Source organism: Bombyx mori, chromosome 28 (genome assembly GCF_030269925.1).
Source record: "Bombyx mori chromosome 28, ASM3026992v2".
NCBI classification, from domain to species: domain Eukaryota; kingdom Metazoa; phylum Arthropoda; class Insecta; order Lepidoptera; family Bombycidae; genus Bombyx; species Bombyx mori.
The window spans coordinates 2539585-2562346 of NC_085134.1; the positions used below are offsets into that span (position 1 = coordinate 2539585).

At 38.8% G+C, this 22762-nt stretch overlaps 2 protein-coding genes across 5 annotated transcripts in view; one reads left to right on the forward strand and one right to left on the reverse strand.

Annotated features, from left to right (window-relative positions):
* The window catches only part of LOC101746599 (uncharacterized), a 186127-nt gene that overhangs the window by 105419 nt on the left and 57946 nt on the right, over window positions 1-22762 (reverse strand). The gene's annotated exons all lie outside the window — the stretch shown is intronic.
* LOC101740841 (protein Wnt-7b) overlaps window positions 1-22762 on the forward strand; it is a 94316-nt gene that overhangs the window by 29716 nt on the left and 41838 nt on the right. For all 4 annotated transcript variants that reach the window (XM_021352859.3, XM_062676771.1, XM_021352862.3 and 1 more), the window contains exon 2: window positions 12654-12965. In XM_021352859.3, the coding sequence (XP_021208534.1) occupies window positions 12847-12965 (119 nt within the window). In that variant the 5' untranslated portion in view covers window positions 12654-12846. The remainder of the gene's footprint in view (window positions 1-12653; window positions 12966-22762) is intronic.

Consider the following 22762-nt stretch of genomic DNA (forward strand, 5'->3'; position numbering starts at 1 on the left):
TCTTACAGGTCACGACGACTTCAGATGTGTCAATTTTTCTTCCCCACGGAAACTTGCTTGCTTTCTTGTTTGCTTGCTTGCTGGAGCCCGAAGTCATCGAACGTGTAGTGTTATTGGTATTGAATCGAGTAGATTCTAAAATTTCAGCGACAATTCACAGTCTCATGTCCTGGTTTACTGTACTAGTGCCATGTAACTCTAGCAGTAGTCATTGGCTTAAAAACGATTCGTGTCGGAACTACCCACTCGTCATGACAGATCCATTATTGCGATCGAAGTTTCACTTGAGATTTGCACTTGCCTTAATTTCTTGCAATAGCTTGTTACGTGTTGTATTTCCGTTAGTAAATGCCATGTGATGAAGTCGACAGTCAAACTGGGCAACATGAGCCAGAACGTAAGATGTGACGATTTCTTCGTGGCTCAGATCTTCCATCGAGGTAACAGAGACGTTATTACACGACTTACGTATGCTGCATTCACGCTCTTGTGGCGTACCACTACTAGTATTCTGATCTGCATCATGTTTTTTCTGCTGTACTTCAAACATGATCAAACACGTCACGCCAGTGAGAGTAGAGTCCTGATCCCACTTCTGATGTAAGCTTGAGGGTAGACATTATCTTGTTGAACACCAAGTAAAACGATGTCACTTTTTGATTCCTGATTTAATCAACAATATGTTATCTTAACAATTCACTTTAACACTTGTCCAACTTTAACCAGTACGTACAACAGTCACTGAATCACACAACGTAACAAGGATATAGTAAGTGCACCAGGCAAACGCAGTCCAACGAATGTTCATTTCAAGGTACGTTCCGCCTTTTTATACTAGCCGGCGCAGCTGGCTTATGAGTCACTTCTGTTGCAGCTGTTGTTTACGAGTGGAACGACACGGCCGGCGCGCCTGGCTTGTGTGAGTCACTCCTATTGCACGTGCTATAACATAAATATCGTTAACGCCGTCATATCTATTATATAAGTGCCCGCAGGAGTCGAAATTCGACTATAATTAACAACGTTTTTGCTTCACGTATATCACGTATTTATAGATTATATTTCATCCCATATCATCTCATCTCATTTCTTTTAATTTCATGCCAATTGATTAATGATTCAAATTAATCAACTTCATTTCGTTTCATTTCATATTACCATTATTCATTCATATTTTTTATAAATATAAAATATTAGACTGTTTGATATAATATCTTTGCCTTTCCAGTTGAAAAAATAGAACTATACTCATAATGTTTGACAACAAAAGAGTATGCATATGTGTGTGTAATGTTTTCTTTATTGATTTAATGTATCTTTTTTGCATTATTTAAAAAAAATATTAGCATTGTGCACTTCTTCTCTATATTCTTTATAAGTGTGGAAAATTTCATACTCCTCCGCCCGCGCAATTTTCGTAAAAAGGGATACAAAGTTTTTGCTTCACGTATTAATATATAGATGAACACACTCTTGACCGAACACTATTAGGAAAAGACAAGAAGGAAGTTAAATGAAAACATAAATTCTTACATTTATTTATTACTAGCTGACCCGGCAGACTTCGTAGTGCCTCAATCGATAAATAAAAGACCTAATTTTGTATAAAATAAACTTAAAACAAACAAAAGGAATCCGTCCAACGGGGGGCACATCAAAGGAAAAACGAAATTGTTATTTTTATTGAATTCCGAGCATTTTCATATTTATCTACCTTTTAAGCCTTCTCTGGACTTCCACAAATAATTCAAGACCATAATTAGCCAAATCTGTTCAGCCGTTCTCGAGTTTTAGCGAGACTAACGAACAGCAATTCATTTTTATATATTACTAGCGAACCCGGCGAACTTTGTTCCGCCACACGGTTTGTTTCAAACACAGCAACCGGTCAACTTCAAAATTTTACTTTATTTAACCATAGAACGTTTAGCTGTCAGTTGCATTTTGTTATTCCATATCAGTTGCGTTTTGTTATACCACGTTTTATGACACGTCCCACGGGAACGCGATAAAAAGTATCCTATGTCCTTCTCCTGGTTCTAAGCTACCTCCTCACCAATCTTCAGCCAAATCAGTTCAGCCGTTCTTGAGTTATAAATAGTGTAACTAACACGACTTTCTTTTATATATATAGATTTAGATGGACGGATGAGCTCCCGGCCCACCTGGTGTTAAATGTTCAGCGAAGCCCATAGACATTAACAACGTAAATTCTGCTACCCACATTGAAACATGAGTTCCATAGAACTCTGAGACGTAGGCAGCGGCTTAGTTCTGCCTCTGGGATTATTGATGTCCACGGGCAACGATAACCACTCACCATCAGGTGGGCCGTAAGCTCGTCTGCCTACATGGGCAATAAAAGATAAAAAAATATGTTAAGAAAATTATATTTAGTTTCAAATAATACCGTGTTAAGAGACTTTTTGTTACTGTCGGTCTGGTATCAACCCTGTCATTGCTGAAGTCCACGAGCGCCGGTGAATCAGTCGAGGCTTGTTGTCGCCTATGGACATCAGCAATGCCAGGGGAAAAGCCTACCTGCTGCCTACCGTTAAAACCTATTTACATATTTATATAGTTCGTCAGAAACATCGTGAGAACAACACCGTAGCATAAAACATTAAACCAGTTTTATTTGCCTGTTGTTCTCAAACAATTGTTGTGCTTGGAATATCGTATTGACTATTAGAAATAAAAAAATAAAAATAAAAACTCATGTACAAAAATTAGTCCCTGATTCTCCTTAGTTCTATTTATATCTGACGTTAATTATCTTAATCATGAATGTGTTAGAATTGCACGTGCAATAAGTATCAACTTAGTATAATATATTTTTAAATAGCTATGATTATCCCGTTCCAAGGAAAGATTCTTAGGATTATTTCATAACTACTCCCACAAAGCCCATCCTTGTTGGATCATAGTCAAAATTAATACTTTTTATGTATTTAAGTGGATATATTTTATAAGAAGTCCAAAGTTCTAAAAAAACTTGGATGATGAATGCAGAGATGACGTGTGATGGGTCTGAATGGAAAAACAGGATAAGTTGCACCAACCTCACAAGTGGGATAAGAGCAAGAAGAAAGTATATTTAAGTAGACGGCGGTATTCATGTTGTGACGCCCTTGGGCCCCAGTGACGTCTTCACGCCTGACGCACATAAAACTTCGCCTGCATATGTGCAATGAGTAAATAAGAAAAATACAAGAAGCATACTATTTCACTGGTGGTAGGACCTCTCGTGAGTCCGCACGGGTAGGTACCACCAGCACCCCGCCTATTTCTGCCGTGAAGCAGTAATGCGTTTCGGTTTGAAGGGTGAGGTAGCCGTTTTAACTATACTGAGACCTTAGAACTTATATCTCAAGGGCGGTGGCGCATTTACGCTGTAGATATCTATGGGCTCCAGTAACCACTTAACACCAGGTGGGCTGTGAGCTCGTCCACCCAACTGAGTGATAAAAAAAAATTCGCATTGTAAACTGTTAGACGAACGAAACTATTAAGACAATCAGCTGAATAAGGGTCGCTACACGCTTGAGGCGCTAGAGGCTAGAGGCGGATTTTGTCTCATAAATAACCGATAAATGAAATAGACTAGTTTTAAACTATGTATTAAATACAAAAATAACGAAATGATACATTGTGCTTGCGATGCCAACTGAAAATGTACTTTATTACATCCATATCTATGTCAGTATTTAAACATAAGCATTTTGAAATGTAGGTGGCACTAGAATACAATTATCTATTCGACCACTTTTAGAAAGAGAATTTGAAAAACAATTGATCTCAATAACTTTGAGATTCATCTAAATCACAAATTTTCTTTCTTACTGGTGGTTGGACCGCTTGTGAGTCCGCGTGGGTAGGTACCACCGCCCTACATAATTCTGCCGTGAAGCAGTAATGCGTTTCGGTTTGAAGGGTGGGACAGCCGTTATAACTATACTGAGACCTTAGAACTTCTAATGGTGGGTGGCATATATGTTGTAGACGTCTATGGGCTCCTGCAACCACTTAACACCAGGTCGTCCACCCATCTATGCAATAAAAAAAGAACAAAGAATACACAACTACCCTTGACGTTGTAACGAATGTCTTTTTTACTACTGAAAGCCCTTAATCCAAACCAACAGTTCCAATTAGGGACCACAAAAATATCTTTTTTTTTATGATTGAAAGATTACTGGTGGCCCGGAGGCCTTTCCTGTTTCACCAGGATAGGTGGGCGAGCAAAGGCTCAGCCAGGAGGGGTGGGATTTGCCAACAGCTACCCGAGCGCCTCCGAAGGAGACCTAATAGCTCAAGAGGAGCTGCTTCGCGAATGAATCTACTAACGGATCGGAATCGCGACCCGCTGAGAAGATCCGGCGAAAAACTCAGCGAGCTGATTCATGGGTTAGGTTGCACGGCGAACTCTTTGTCGAGTTCGGCGAGTACGGTTACTGAGGTCCCTAAGCCTGCTCCTAGTGTTAGAGCTGAAGGCGTATATTGCAAAGGTTATTGGATCTGATGGATCCGTAAGGACGTGGCCCAAAAATATCTATGTAAGCGTGCACTTGAATATACTAATGTCAAAATCTTCGTCCGCCTCGCCGTGGTCGGGATAACATCAAATTAACTTACAAGTAATTGGAAACAGTTGTAACGTAAATAATGAGACCAAAGCAAATAGCGTAGGCATTAACTTTATTTATAACGTAATTCAATTGAGTTATAACGTTAAATAAATATATAAGCCGTTATTTATGATGTAACGACAGCACTAATCTAGGGAGCTGAGTGATCGATATTATTTGCTAACTCAATTATAAGGGGGACGCCTTAGTGAAAGAGTGTTGCGATGTCGCGCTTATAAATGGGCTATCGTCGTTCGTACTATAGTGTGCTATGTATTTAATGTGAGTTTTTTTTTACTTCTCGATCGCGTAAGAGTTAACTCAATTTTGTTTGAAATTGGAACAGTTTCCCTTCGTTTGTCGCTAGAGGCGCTGTTCCAACTCTATACAAATTTGAGTTAACTTTTACGCGATCGTGATGTAAAAAACTCGCATTAAGCATACTATAGTCGTTCTATAGACGGTGTGGAATATAGTAAAATCTGTATCTGTATGTGTCATTGTTATATGAGCAATGGTCTTCGGTAGCTTTTAGGCAGAAACAGAATTTCCGTTGCCTCGTTGATTATGTAATAAAAAAATAATACATTTTTTTTATAATTTGACTATACAATCATAAACTATATTAATTAAGACAGAAATTGAAAACAATATATAACAAATTGTTTATTAGACTTTAACAATAGCTACATTTTTATGTTTATAACGGAATGACAAGAATATCCATAGGTAATTGATGGATATATTTATTACTTATGTGTAGAAGTAAGGTTCTTGTCGCAACGCAAAAGAATTGCGACGTAATACTTTTGAAGACTGTAGCTAGTTTTATTTTAGATTAAAACAAAGGACCATTAACAGTAGTTTGAAGGGCGGGGCAGCCGTTGTAACTATACTGAGACCTTAGAACTTCTGTCTCAAGGTGGGTGGCGCATTTACGTTTTAGATGTCTATGGGCTCCAGTAACCACTTAACACCAGGTGGGCTGTGAGCTCGTCCACCCATCTAAGCAATAAATAAAAACAACAGAAATATTTTAGTACGATTATCATCTCCATCGATTTATTATTTTAAATAATTACTCTCAAACTAAAAGTACCACGTTATTTGAATTAAAAAAAAAATACAAATGCTTCTTCTATCATACCGGTGAATGAATTATTCACGTGTCGGTGTAACTATAATATATTTTTTTGTAAATAAACATTAACAAGATTAAAAACGTGCTTAAAATTTATTCTGTCCAACCATTTATTAAGTTTTATTGGCGCATCCATAATTTACATGTTAATTTACATTACTTAACAAATTAAAAGGCATAAATATAAAAAACTGTTTCGTCTCGTGATTGTAATTCAAGATTACGTTCAAAATTAAAATATCAGGTTTTTTGAAGTGGTAACGTCTTATAAATCGATAAACGCTGGCTGCACGCACGAAAAAGTGTCACGTTCCACTCGAGCCTAAGCGTGCAAGCTCGGTCACAGTCCTCATCGAATCCGTCGCTTGCGACGAATCAACCCACAAACACAGCCCACTGAGTTTCTCGCCGGATCTTCTCAGTGGGTCGCGTTTCCGATCCAGTGGTAGGTTCTGCGAAGCACTGCTCTTGCTAGGGCCAGTGTTACTAACTCTCCGTTTTGAGCCCCGTGAGATCACCCACATGTTAGAGCGAAGCTGAAATAGCATCTCAATCGCGGTACAAGCGATAGAGAGGCACAATTGGCCCAAGCGTTCATTAATTTATCGAAAAAAATGTAATTTTTAGTGAATTATAAATTATCAATTAAGTATGAAATATTAATAAATTTTCAATTTCCTTCTTTGTATTATACAAAATAATGATAATTCAGAGATAAAAAACTTCAGAGGTGTCAAGGGACACCCGGATGGAACGAAGTTCCTTTCGATTAATTAGTGAAGGAATTGTAATTTTTTTTTTTAAGTTATAATAATAAATTACGGCATTATGAAGAAAAAAAAAACAATACTATGAAGTAAATTACTATTGTTGAAACGCTGTCTCGAGAAACTGTACTCATTACGCGGACCAATCGGATACGAGCAATGTCACGCGATAAGCGCCTACACGTTGATTGGTCAGAATGACGGATCTAAAAAGTGTCGTGACAACTTTTCGTAAGAATTTTTTCCGTCTAGCCCCCTTTCACAACGCGCGATAAGGAACTTCGTTCCAATAATTCAATTCAATTCATAAAAGTATGCAATTTTTAATCAATGTCTCTTTATGACCTTATCACGTAAAACTAACATCCGTAAATCGACTTTACAGACAACGAATTTTTTTTTTTAAATATTTTATACAGAATACGTCACTATCAAACACGTCTATTTATGTATCAAATAAGATACGTCGTAATACAGCGCATCGTAAATCTTTCGCGCTGAAGCATGACCCTAACAGACCCCGACGGCTAGTTAGTGCGATTCGTATAATTTACGTCGGCTCGTTAGCAAACGCACCGGACTCGTAAATCCGTGTGTGAATCAATCCTCAATCGGCCTATCTGTCCAGTTTATAGGCTGAATACAATCGCAGATCAATTGATTTATTGTCACGCGTGTAACTCGATTTTTAGTACGGAATTGGTGTTAGATTTTAAAAAAAAAAACACTATAACATTCAAAACTCAGATCTATAAGTGAGCTAGTAAGTTATATTATGCGCTGGAGCTAAATATGTTTTTTTTTTTATTAAGGAAGGATTACTGGTGGCCCCGAGGCTTTTCCAGTTTCATCAGGACAGGGGGCGAGCACGGGGTCAGCCAGGAGGAGTGGAACTTAGACCATTTTTTTTATTGCTTAGATGAGTGGACGAGCTCACAGCCCACTTGGTGTTAAGTGGTTATTGAAGCCCATAGACATCCACAACGTGAATGCACCACCCACCTTGAGATATAAGTTCTAAGGTCTCAAGTTTAGTTACAACGGCTGCCCCACCCTTCAAACCGAAACGCATTACTGCTTCAAGGCAGAAATAGACAGGGCGGTGGTACCCACCCGCGCGGACTCACATGAGGTCCTACCACCAGTAATTACGCAAATTATAATTTTGCGGGTTCAATTTTTATTACAAGATGTTATTCCTTCACCATGGAAGTCAATCGTGAGCATTTGCTTAGTACGTATTTCATTAGAAAAATTGGTACCCGCCTGAGATTCGAACACCGGTGCGTCGCTCAACACGAATGCACCGGACGTCTTATCCGTTAGGCCACGATGACTAAAATGCGCTTGAGATAAATATATATTTTTTTATTAAGGAAGGATTACTGGTGGCCCTGAGGCTTTTCCAGTTTCACCAGGACAGGAGGGGCGAGCACGGACTCAGCCAGGAGGGGTGGGAGTTAGACCATCATGTCTTAAGTGTGTGGGCTAGTGGCAATCGCGTAGTAATTTCTATGGACCACAGTAATCTCTTAAAACCAAATTCGCCGTGAGTACTTTCATCCTTTGTTGTATCACTCTTATCAGAGCGGTGGTAGTTGTCATTCAGTATGGTTGCTATGCGTCTTACGAGCAATCGCCACTTCTCCCGGCTTGTGGTAGCGTGGTGCACTCATGCAAACAATTGTCAACTGTCGACTTGACTTAGTCAGTCCATCGCAGGACCAACCTTCCACGCGGTCTGATGCTTTCAACTTTGCCCTAAACGACAGTTTCATCCATCTACAAAAAGGCAGTTCTACATCTATATATTAATACGTGAAGCAAAAACTTTGTACTCCTTTTTACGAAAATTGCGCGGACGAAGGAGTATGAAATTTCCCACACTTATAGAGAATATAATTATTATCCATATAGAAGTTTGCACAAAGTAGGAATGAGTTGCTCGGTCCGGGCGTTTCAATATTGCAATAATTATTACGTTATAATACTCATTGTTAAAATTAATACAAAAAAAAAAAAAAAAAAAAAAAAAAAAAAAAAAAAAAAAAAAAAAAAAAAAAAAAAAAAAAAAAAAGTCTTTTTGCCCGCTGAGTTTCTTGCAAGTTCTTCTCAGGACGGTGGCTACTTTTTGCGAATTGGCGGTAGTTCTTTTTGACGTTCAACAAATATGTACTTTCATTTCTGTTGAATAAAAAAATAAACACAGAGGAGTGCAGAATGTTAATTTTTTTTAAATTATGCATTAAAAACACATTAAATCAATAAATAAAACATTACACATACTACCATGTATTTGACACACACACGCATGCATACTATTTGTTTATTGTCAAACTTTTCTTATTGTTTATAATCTGTGGTCAAATTGAGAATAGATTAAATATTGTTTGTCTTTATTATTATTTGTCTAAAGTGTAGTCTTGACGCAATCTGTGATTATAGAAGTATAATAGTCTGTGACAATAGAATCATATTAGTGTACAAACTTATAATTTCAATTAATTATAGTCGAATTTTGACTACCGGGGGATCACTAGTGACCATAAACAGCATGATACTATACCAATTACGAGATCTTCACAGCGCCACGCACTGATCGGACCTACATGTGTATACATAGCCGAGAGTCCTATACTACATAATATTATTATGTGCGTATTACAATGATAAAAACCTGTTCTAAATGGCTATAACACAAAATGTACTTGACATTAAGGCCAGTAATAGCATTCTCGTGTTTAATCCACTCAGTAATATAATAAATTGTATTTGTTTTTTTTTTTTTTAAACAACAATCTTTAGACGGAATCGTGAGCTTGCATGTGAAATGACGCAGGCTCTATTTGTGACTTTGTGCAGGTATTTAAATTGTATTTTTGTCTTTAAATTTATTTCTTTATTACCTTTTTTTATTGCTTAGATGGGTGGACGAGCTCACAGCCCACCTGGTGTTAAGTGATTACTGGAGCCCATAGACATCCACAACGTAAATGCGCCACCCACCTTGAGATATAAGTTCTAATGTATTTTTACTGGTGGTAGGACCTCTTGGGAGTCCGCACGGGTAGGTATCACCACCCCGCCTATTTCCGCCGTGAAGCAGCAATGCGTTTCGGTTCGAGGGGTGGGGTAGCCGTTGTAACTATACTGAGACCTTAGAACTTATATCTCGAGGTGGGTGGCGCATTTACGTTGTAGATGTCTATGGGCTCCAGTAACCACTTAACACCAGGTGGGCTGTGAGCTCGTCCATCCATCTAAGCAATAAAAAAAAATAAAAATAAAAAATCAAATTACTAAATACAATTATTGTTTTTAGAATAAAAAATGTATTCTCGAGATAGTGTCAGTTGACAGTAATTATGTCAAAAATATCGACAAACATTATACAACGTAAGAATAGAGCTTGTCGCGAATTGGTAAATAATGATAATATTTAAAGCAAACACTGCAGATTTTTGTATTTTGTTTTCTAATGGCAGTTTTAGGTAATATAAAAGATGAATGATATTTTTAAATGGGCTGTGGGCTCGTCCACCAATGTAAGAAATAAAAAAATGGGTGGACGAGCTCACAGCCCACCTGGTGTTAAGTGGTTACTGGAGCCCATAGGCATCCACAACGTAAATGCGCCACCCACCTTGAGATATAATTTCTAAGGTCTCAAGTATAGTTACAATGGCTGCCCCACCCTTCAAACCGAAACGCATTACTGCTTCACTGCAGAAATAAGCAGGGTCCTACCAGCAGTAATTACGCAAATTATAATTTTATAATTTTGCGGGTTTCATTTTTATTACACGATGTCATTCCTTCACCGTGGAAATCAATCGTGAACATTTGTTGAGTACGTATTTCATTAGAAAAATTGGTACCCGTCTGCGGGATTCGAACACCGTTGCATCGCTCAGCACAAATGCACCGGACGTCTTATCCGTTAGGCCACGATGACTTCAAATTAATCAATTCAATTACCGGTAGAAGGCGCTTTCGAGGTCTGCAGAGGCTATTCCTGTCGGGAAGCTCTTACGAATTTTCATTTGACGACACAGCCGTTTTGTTTAGAGCTTTGACAGCAGGTCTTAAGGTTCAATTTAAGTTATATATGGTGTCCCATTACCGGTCAACATCTGGTTCTACTGGTAGCAGGGCGTCTCGTGAACCGCACGGGTAGGTACCACCGCCCCGCCTATTTCTGCCGTGAGGCAGTAATGCGTTTCGGCTTGAAGGATGAAACCGCCGTTGTACTATAAAACTGAGATTGAAACTCATATCTTAAGCCGCATTTGCTTTGACGCTTACGGACTCCGGTAACCGCTTATTAATCTAAGCAATAAATAAAAAGTTAACACTAGAAGCAGGCTTAGGGACCCCGGTAACCGTACTTGTTGAACTCGACAAAGAGGTCGACGTGCAACTTAACCCATGCATCAACTCGCTAAGTTTCTCGCCGATGCGGTAGTAGATTCATTCGCGAAGCAGTTGCTCTTGAGTTGTTAGGTCTCCTTCGGAGGCGCTCGGGCAGCTGTTAGCCAATCCCACCCCTCCTGGCTAAGTCTTTGCTCGCCCACCTGTCCTGGTGAAAGTGGAAATGCCTCAACCATCCGTCAATAATAAATAAAAAAATTATAATTTACACCGTGAACTTGTTCGAACCCATACGCAAAGACTTCCTACACTTGTCTATCAAAGCTTAAATCATTTTGATTTAAACAAAAACTATAAATCCACGTAAACTTGCACACATCACATGTAATATAATACAATTTACGAAATCTCGCGTGACCCGTTGCACACGTGACGAGAACTCCAATAGGATCTCCATATCCATTTTATTTCTTTATTCACTTAGAGCTTCAGTTTATTCACTTAGATAATCGAGATAATGAACATAAAAAAAAACTAGCCGTACCCGCCCGCTTCGCTGGGCATTTAAAATTAACATTATCATTTATTGTCATTATTATTAGGGAGTCCAACACTCATATAAATATTAGCCTATCCATTAAGTACATGTATTTTCTACATGGATACCAAGTTTCAAGTCAATCGGATGCATGATTCGGTAGTTATAACGGAACATCCGTAAAAATTACTGTAGATTTTTTTTTATAGCTTAGATGGGTAGACGAGCTCGCAGACCACCTGTTGTTAAGTGGTTACTGAAGCCCATAGACATCTATAACGTAAATGCGCCACCCACCTCGAGATATAAGTTCTAAGGTCTCAGTATAGTTACAACGGCTGCCCCACCCCTCGATCCCAAACGCATTACTGCTTCACGGCAGAAATAGGCGGGGTGGTGGTACCTACCCGTGCGGACTCATAAGAGGTCCTACCACCAGTAATTACGCAAATTATAATTTTGCGATGTTATTCCTTCACCGTGGAAGCCAATCGTGAACATTTGTTAAGTACGTATTTCATTAGAAAAATTGGTACCCGCCTGCGAGATTCGGAAATCGGTGCATCGCTAGATACGAATGCACCGGACGTCTTATCCTTTAGGCCACGTACGTATATATGGTTGAATAGATAAACTTATGTAAAAATGGTAGCCCCGTTAAAGCGATATTGGAGTTAGTACGTAGGATGTGCGTAATTGAAACTATAAATTAATTATACAACGAATACATTGCACTTTTTATGGTCGTCCACTTGTTGGAGTGTTATAGTGAGGCCTCAATCTGCACAGACAAAAGCAAGAACCTTTTGTGGTCTGAAATGTTTTAATAAATAAGTATGTCGAGGCGAAGAAAAAAATTTCTATATATAAAAATGAATTGCTGTTCGTTAGTCTCGCTAAAACTCGAGAACGGCTGAACCGATTTCGCTAATTTTGGTCTTGAATTATTTGTGGAAGTCCAGAGAAGGTTTAAAAGGTAGATAAATATGAAAATGCTCGGAATTAAATAAAAATAACAATTTTGTTTTTCCTTCGATGTGTCCCCCGTCGGACGGATTCCTTTTGTTTGTTTTAAGTTTATTTTATACAAAAGTTTAGGTCTTTTATTTATCGATTGAGGCAATACGAAGTCTACCGGGTCAGCTAGTCAACAATATAAATCCACATACCTTCGTATCGTTTGTGACAAAACAAAATTTATTTTACAGAACTTTACTTAAAATGTTTCTCAAAGTGTAATAAAGTTAACCGTAAATATAATAACGCATATTGTGAGCAGTGCAACAGTGCAGTGTCAAAAAAATGTTCCAAGTGAACGTTAAGAGAAACATGTGAAAATGAACGAAATCAATTTGAAATTCGTCTTTATGCCTATCAAGATAAGAATTAAGATGTAATACAATGTTGGAATGTATACGGCCCGTGAACATTGTAGTACACGCGGCAGCCAAATTTGGGAAGCATCGTGTGAGGAGCACCGGCCAGTTTTTGCTGATACTTCTCGTCTTACATTTTATAAGGTAAGTTCATTTTGAATTTGATTTGTTTTTAGAATGTATTCCTCTACTTTGTAGGAATTCACTGGATGAAATTTTCACGTAAGATTGTAGGAATGGATGTCTATGGGCTCCGGTAACCACTTAAAACCAGGTAGGCCGAGAGCTCGTCCACGCTTTTAGACAATAAATAAACAAAAATAAAAGAAAAAAACAAACGTAGAAAAAAAACATTATGTGTCTAATTTATAATTTACTATTTTATCCGGTATGTTTCGGAAGGCAGCGGCTTGGCTCTGCTCCTGGCGTTGCTGAAGTCCATGGGCGACGGTAACCACTCACCAACAGGTGGGCCGTATACTCGTCTGCCTACAAGGGCAATAAAAATAAATAAATAAATTATTATTTTTATAATTGAGTAGGTACAATATAATAGGAAAGTGAATTAACTATTTATTTATTTATGAATATTTAAATAATTATCACTTAAATAATTATTTCAAAACAAAAACCTGGTGCATTTTGTATTACTCGTAATGGAATATAAAATCGAAAATAAAATTTATATTTGATATTGCAGTACATTGCGCGTATAAGTAACAATATTTCTGTCGACGGGCGTCTTTTTCTACCCTACATTGCCTAAAAATGAGATATTTAATTGATCATTGCCGAATCGACGAAAAAATATCCAAGCACATCTCAATTGCACTCCGACCTTAAGAGTCCATTGACCTCGAGCGTTGAGCTCTAACGAGTTTGCTTTACATTGCTTACTATACAAAGCAGCTTTTTTTTAACTTTTTAAATTTTTAAATTTTATTTTTTTATTTTTTATGACTTGGTTGAATGAACGAGCTCACAGCCTACCTGGGGCTAAGTGATTACCGGAGCCCATAGACATCTACAATGTAAATGCCACCACCCTCCATGAGATATGAGTTATAAGGTCTCAGTATAGTTACAACGGCTGCCCCACCCTTCAAACCGAAACGCATTACTGCTTCATGGGCAGAAGTAGGCAGGACGATGGTGCCTACCCGTGCGGACTCACAGGAGGTCCTACCACCAGTTATTGCGCAAATTATAATTTTGCGGATTTGATTTTATTACAAAATGTTATTCCTTCACCATGGAAGTCAATCGTGAACATTTGTCAAGTACGTATTTCATTAGAAAAATTGGTACCCGCCTGCGGGATTCGAACACCGGTGCATCGCTACATACGAATGCACCGGACGTCTTATCCTTTAGGCTACGACGACTTCAAGAATTATTATTATTAAATTTTCCCTGCGGGGTTTCCACTGACTCAGAAAGAGACAAGCAGAATACCGAGGTAGGAACGTATGTAGGTACTACAAAAAAAAAAACATCGATCAAGTTAACATAATTAAACCCACAAATCGTTTACCAATTTCCATAAATTAACATCAAAAATATTGACCAGAAAACGATTATGAAACTTAACCATGAATTATGCAAAATACCCTTATAAAGGATTGAAGGCTTCGACAAACAGTTTTGTGTCGAATTATATTTTGAAGGATTTAAGGTTGTCAAACGATAGATTTTAACACGAGAATCGTACAATCAGCCCTATTTGATACATAAATATTTTTTTAGTGTACCTAGTTGAATTTGGATCTTGATATTTTTTCTTTAAATGGGTGAACGAACTCACGGCTCACCTGGTGTTAAATGGTTACCGGAGCCCATAGGCATCTACAACGTAAATGCCCCACCTTAAAATATGAGTTCTAAGGTCTCAGTTTTTACAGTACAACGGCTGCCCCACCCTTCAAACCGAAACGCATTACTACTTCACGGCAGATATAAGCAGGGTGGTGGTACCTATCTGTAGGGTCCCACAAGACGTCCTTCCACCATTCATAAAAATGATCGTGTCTCAAGATATGCTACCTAGCAAGGCTTAATGTTGTTGAACCATGTACCTAACAATTGTTCATTCCTTTACTATTAGCTTAGTATCAATGTGGAACACTCAATTGAATATCATCATCATTCTCCTGCCCTTCTCCCAGTCACCTGGGGTCGGCGCAACATGTTTTCTCCGTCTATACTCCTCTATCATAAGCCATTTCTTCGCTCACTCCCCTCTTACACATATCGTCTTTCACGCAATCCATCAATTTTTTCTTAAGTCTACCTCTCCCTCAAAAGCCTTCCACATTCATAGTTAAAACTCGCTTAACAACCTCATTGTCATTGAATATCTCGCGATGTAATTAACGTAAGGAAATCATAATACAACATTCGCCAGCCCTACACGAATTTCCAACAAAAAAATTAAGAAATACCCACACACAACCTTATCTTTGAGTACGTTCATACCACAAAAGGGATCCATCAAGAGGCTTCACTTAACGTATAATTAGGAACGATAAATACGAAAACCAAGCCGGGCCGTTATCGAAAATACAACAAAAACTTTAGTGATTTTTTACTGAGTTTTCTTGTACAAGCCCTATTGCGATTATTTTTTTTCTCTAGCACGGAAGACGTGTGTTTTTTTATCTTCTTCTAAATTACCTTTTATTGAATTCACCTTAGTTTAATATACACGTTTAGTTGGGATTTTTTGCAGCTTTAAGATGAACAGTCAGTGATATTTGGACTTTAAGTTTATTGTTAAGACAACAATACAATGCAACCGCGGCAAGAGATCGAAGTAGTGTTAAGGATACACGGGTATTTTCCTGCTCACACTGCCCTGAAACAGTCAGTGCTGTCAGGTAATCCAAACCGTCTACAACAGTGCTTCTCAAATTTCGATCCTCATATCCCTTGGTAAAGCTTCTCATTTATGAGTACCCCTTACAAACTCAATATCTAGACCTAAACATGTAGCTCGTCACTGTTCAAAAATTGATTATAACATTCATTTTAAACTGCATATTGTGGCCATAATAAATTATAATAATATTTTTATAAGTTAATGGTTTTAAATATTCAGTATCTCCGCCATTATCTACATAATTTTCACGTAATCCCAAATGAGACACCGCGTACCACAGATTGGGAATCGCTTCTCCAGAGGAATGAAAATATGTGTTGAGGGTCTGTAACATTTAAAACATGGAGTTAATTATTAAATATCCTTTAATGTTATTTAACGGGTTATTACCACGAGATTTTAACGTCTAAATTTGGACATGTTGCAAGCGCCATGACTAGGGCTAGACTGAAGACTGTGGGTAGGATGTAAGCAGATAAATCTATCTACCCTCTTTTTAGTCGATTCCATGGTGTTACCACTGGAACTCGAAGATTCTACCTAGCTACTTATTACAAATTGTTGTCAAACTTTTTTTATCCCTTTTATTGTTTTATCGAACAGTTTCCGGTTAGTTAAGTTATCCATTTATTACTTAGCTTACCACTTACTTACCTTACTTGAAATAATTTTCTAAATCAAAATTAATAAAATACATGAACATAAAATTCAGTAAACAAAACAGTACATGAATACTTCCTATTATTATAATTTATTATTATTTTTTTATTGCATAAATGGGTGGACGAGCTCACAGCTGATGTCAAGTGGTTACCGGACAGCTATGACGTAAATGCCACCCCCCACCTTAAGATAATATATGAGTTCTAAGGTCTCGATATAGTTATAATTCGCTAATCATTGAAATCATCATCCCCATAATTTCGCATTTAGTACCTCTATGAAACACCTTTATAAAAAAGCAATCATTTTCATCTCATAAACCTCTGTTTATTGTCACATCGTTAACCTTTCAAAACACCATTTACCAGATTACAAACACCATAAGGAACCCATGATTACCGCCAATCCTTTTAACGAATACCATAAACTAGGGGCATTAAAACAAATCTGATAACCTAATATATGCCTTAAGACGATTATTTTAAATGCCCGTTTTGCTTGTGAATTATGATAACTGATGAGCTCACGTAGGAACTCCGCCTTTTCGCCCACTGAACCATTAGGCCTTTGGTTTAACGCCAGCGTTTTCATTTCTATTTAATAGTTTCGTTGGGCGTGGCCAATCTAAGCGTTTTTCGATTAGGTAGTAAGCAGGCTTTGGTTTCGTGGAGGCGAACTGTGTCATCACGAAATCAATTAATTATGTTAGTTTGAGCCTTAATTGAAGAGCGTCTAACTAGGGTACCGATTAAAATCGTAAGTTACTCCCTAAACGATTTATCCTCCAAAGAAACGAAAAAGACTTTCCAAAGAGATTAGCTTTTTCGATCTAGAATATCTATAAGATGATTCGTAATTGTAAGACATTGAGAACAAAAGTTTAACGGATCGTTCATCCTCTTCTAATATTCAAATTTTAAAGAGATAGAAAACCTATCTGATTGACTTATGATGGAGGATGGGGACTTATGTTATGCTATTGGGCTCTGTTGCGGTCAAATTTAACTGATCATAGACAGTGAACAGACACTCATAGTCAGGAGGTATGAATAGTTAAAGCTACGTACATAAATGGGACATTGCGCTTTCACGCTACGCGATGCGCGTTATCAAGACTTTTTAGCTCAAATTCCAATCTACCCTTAAATATAAATGAATTAGGGAAGTGTGTGACCAACTTGTATGTGAAATCAACAAAGAAACGTTGAGTAAAAACTTCGTCATTTGAAAGATGACCGGTCGAACAACTAAAATAAACTGAGAGATCAAAACGTAAAGTGCTTTTTTGAAAACACAACAAAAAACATTTGGCCAAATAATATAATTAAGCTGACAGTCACAGTTCCATTGTTAATGAAACTTCGTCCAGTAAACACAATAAAATTCACGGTGCTCTTGCGGCCTTGTATCAGATTAATAATGTATTTATTAGTAACTTGTAGTGCCCCAATAGTCGAAATTCGACTATAATTTATTGAAATTATAAATTTGAACATAATTATGGTTATATTATATTAATTATAATTCGACCACGGACTTTAAACAAGAACAAAAGTTTGACAATAACAAAGAGTATCTAGATATGTGCTGTGTCAAATACATGGTAGTTTGTGTAATGTTTTTATTTATTGACTAGCGGCCCGCTCCGGCTCCGCTCGGGTCTTTAACAAAAATTTCAACGATATTTGACGTTGTTTTATTTTTTTAAATAAAAGAACGCTTATTGCGGCATAACTATAATAGTTAGACATATGCTGTCGCGACACTTTTTGTAAATAATAATGTGTTCTACAAAGTCGTAGTACATTATTTTATTCTATCATCAATAGTTTTCGCAGGGCACGCGATGTAAAGAATATTTTAGGTAATTTTTTTACACCTTGGATTACATTATTGGAATTTCAGTAAGGATCCCTAATTTTTTTCAAAAAAGATTATAGCCTATGTAACTCGGGAATAGTGTAGCTTCCCAACAGTGAAAGAATTTTTCAAATCGATTCAGTAGTTCGGAGCCCATTCAATACAAACAAACAAACAAATCTTTCCTCTTTATAATATTAGTATAGATTTATGTGTATTTTTATGCATTATTAAAAAAATCAACACACTGCACTCATTCTCTATATTAATTCAATTTCATTCTCTATATTATCTCAATTTTCGTAAAAAGGGATACAAAGTTTTTGCTCTGCGTATAACTGCGTTTAACTCTGTTTTTGTGTCCTATCTATTCGCTGGTAGACTACAGGGCTATTCCAGCTACGCCCAGACGGGTTCCACTCTGTGTTCGAACTGTCGCTAAGAATCTCCGTAATTGTCGTGCAAATTTTACGAAACACATCCGCAATAAACTTTATAAGGTATCGTTCAAGACCGAAATTATCGACAAATTATTATTACATATATTTTTTAATGCTGTTTGAACGAGCTCACAGTTACTCAAGCCTATAAAATAAGCATAGTACCGTTAAAACCGCCCACAGCGGCAACGCACGGTCTCTCGCTGCAACGAAACCGCGTCCTATCGTGATCGACCTGTCAGTCAACAACGGAACATCGTTGCGTGAATGACGAACGAAATTCCGGTCACGATTCGATCTTATGCAATAATATCGTTTACCAAATTAAAAAAACAAAAAAAAAAAACCGTTAAAAGTCGTGGGAAAATGTACGTTGAGCGATTTGATAGGTTCTTTATTTAATAGGCACTAAGGGATTCACTGGAGAATGAATAGCAGCGTTCCCAATCAACTGCGAAGGCCAACCGACATTTTGTTTTTTTATAGCTTTGATGTGTGGACGAGCTCACAGCCCACCTGGTGTTAAGTGGTTACTGGAGCCCATAGACATCTACAACGTAAATGCGCCACACACCTTTAGATATAAGTTCTAAGGTATAGTTACAACGGCTGCCCCACCCTTCAAACCGAAACGCATTACTGCTTCACGGCAGAAAGAGGCAGGGTGGTGGTACCTACACGTGCGGACTCACAAGAGGTCCTACCACCATTAGTGTGTAATAGGACGTATTTTAATAAGATAAGGAATGAATATATCAGAGGAAGTGTGAAAGTAGCCCCAGGGATTGATAAATTAAAGAACGGACGATTAGCGTGGTGTGGACATGTAGAGAGGAGATGCATGTGACTAGGAGATGTAAGGAAATGGTAGTGCGTGGTAGAAGGGAAGAGGTCGACCTAAGAAGACATGGATGGAGTTTGTGAATGACGATATGAGAGAGAGAGAGGAGTAAGTGTTGAGATGAGGGCCGATAGAAGAGAATGGATGAGAAAAATTTGCTGTGCCGACCCCACCTAGTGGGATAAGGTGGAGAAAAAGAAGACGGGCGTATTTAAATCTCTCCCAGATCTGCCACTACCTGCCTATTTCCACCATGACGTACAGATGAGTTACAGTCCGAAGGATAGAACGGCCACTATACAATTGAGACTTCGAGCTCCAAAATATCCCATGGTGCGTGATAACATTGACGATTACTGGTGGTAGGACCTCTTGTAAGTCCGCGCGGGTGGGTACCACCGCCCTGCCTATTTCTGCCGTGAAGCAGTAATGCGTTTCGGTTACAAGGGTGGGGCAGCCGTTGTAACTATACTTGAGAACTTAGAACTTATATCTCAGGGTGGGTGGCGCATTTACGTTGTGGATGTCTATGGGCTTCAGTAACCACTTAAGACCAGGTGGGCTGTGAGCTCGTCCATCCATCTAAGCAAAAAAAAGCAATAATAATAAATCTGAGATCAATCGTAAAAGTAGTTTTACCTATATGTACGACTCGATAAAACCGCTAAAATCGATTTTATTTGTTGTGAATTCCCCAATCTTTGTTACATTTTTAGAACATATTTACGGTAGGCAGCGGCTTGGCTCTGCCCCTGGCATTGCTGACGTCCATGAGCGACGGTGACCACTTACCATCAGGTGGGCCGTATGCTCGTCTGCCTACAAAGGCAATAAAAAAAACTTCTATAACAATATCTAAGACATAACACCGTTGGTTCATTAGTACGGTGTACGTGTCGCCAACACAACGGCCGCCCAAAATATAACAATAAATAATCGTAATAAATAAGCCTTTCTTTACATCTGTCTACTTATCGTTGTCATTTATTTTAATCGCATTACGTACGTCTTAATGCTCCATCGAAATGGTGAAACCAGACATGGAATGGTAACTAATACTTACAATATGGTACGGAATGTGTTATTAGGAAATGTTAGGAAATGTTTTGAACTGGTGGTAGGATCTCTTGAGAGTTCGCGCGGGTAGGTAGCACCACCCTGCCTACTTCTGCCGTGAAACAGTAATGTGTTTCGGTTTGAAGGGTGGGGCAGTCGTTGTAACTATACTGAGATCTTAGAACTTTGTCTCAAGGTGGGTGGCGCATTTACGTTGTAGATGTCTATGGTCTCCAGTAACCACTTAACACCGGGTGGGCTGTAAGCTTGTCCACACATCATAGCAATAAAAAAAAACCATAATAATCGTTTAGTAAGTATAGTTAGTACGAGTATATTGTATGACATAATAGTTAGAGCATTTTCATTTAATTAATCAGCCAATTCACTCACTGCGATCTTTTCTGGACCACCCTTTTTTTTTTTTTTTTTCTCGGGCTGGGGGCCGAACCTCCTACGAGGTCCCCGCGCCTAGGGGGCGCGCGGGGTATGTGAGACTCAACGATCTGCAGGTGTTGAGAGCAGATCGCGGGCCCAAGGATTTAGGGCCCACCCACTAAACGACTCCCCTGCACTCTTACACCCGACGTCCGATCTCCGTCCGGGGTCAGAACCCGTTCAGAGTAGGGGGGTTCCCGCGGTCAACACTACAACCAGACACGCGGCGCCACCCCGAGGACGCCCGACCGACGGGTCGTCGAGGCGATAGTCGACGACCAACGACGTCAGTCTCCGCGGTACGGCGGCCCTACCAGGCCGCCCGGGTTCTGGACCACCCTTGCCTTAAGCATTAACCGTCAAACGAAGAGTTCGATGAACGGACTAACCCATGGACGCAACCCACTGAGTTTCTCGCCGGATCTTCTCAGGGGGTCACGATTCCGATCCGGTGGTAGATTCTGCGATAACTCTTGCTAAGGCCAGTATTAGCAAGCTAGAGTCCGTGATTATGTTATCGTTTAATTTCATCATATCTCATCTCTCGTACACATCGTAACGCCATTGGATTCACTGGAGAATTCCTGCCAGAATATCAACCAGTAGCTGGTCAGGCCTATTCTGGAGTCCGCACAAACCCTGCCTATCATACTCGCCGGTTAGAGATAGACAGGAGACTTTGATCTCGTATTGTAAGTTTGGACGCTCACATTGTGATATCCCTAAGCCGGTCACTATGGTAAAATTCAGGTGAAAGTATCATCAATTCCTCAGCTCACTCCCCATGGAACATATCATCGATGAAGGGGAGATGAAAACTTCAAATACCAGCGTGACGCATACCCATACAAAGTTTCAATGCATGAAACTCGACAGCTAAAATATCTCTGTATACATTCAAACAAGAATCAGCCGTAACAACAATTAAACCAAGAATTATCATAATCATATCGACTCGTGGAGCTTTATGTTAATGCGATTGGGCCATTAATGCACTTAGTGCACAGTAATGCGATCTTCCATTTGCCTTAGTGTTTTTTGAATGCAGTAAAACTGATAATTTATCGTGACATTGGAACGGTTGAGAGCTGTGACCTGAATAACTAGGTTTCCCTTGAGTTGCAATTGTAATATCTTTTTGTGTCTTTATACCTAAAATGTAACCCAACTTATACCTTGAGGGTACACGCTAAATACTCTCTAAAAGTCTGAAGCGGAAGGACGTGGAAGCTGCGGTTAGCTTCCCACTAAAAGCCCCTAATAGAATCAGTAACAGCGAGAGTAAGTTTTTGGGCGACCCGACTAACCAATGGCGCCACCCAGTAAAAATCGTGCAAGAGAACGTGACACAGAAAGGTGATCACGACCCTCAGCATTGAGGAATACGATGCAAACAGGAAGAGGAGGACACGGTGAAAAAACTTGGTGTAGTCCATCCTTCTTCTTCTTTTCAATCGTGTCACTCTTGACAGATTGGTCATGATCGTCATGTAGTGTTGGAGGGGGCAGACTTGATGCGTGTCACGATGTCCCGCCATCTCTCCCTGCTCGAGGCCATTCTACTGCACTCTTTTAAGGGACTTCCCACTATAGTTTTAATTTAGTCGGTCCACCGAATTAGTAACCTCCCGCGCGGTTTTGTACTATCAATCCTTCCCTATACATCCATCCTAATGTCCCATTATTCCAATATCGAGAAACCTGGTATCACAATTGACCACAGTGCCTCGGATGATGGACAGGTCATTCTCAACGCCTAGTCCAT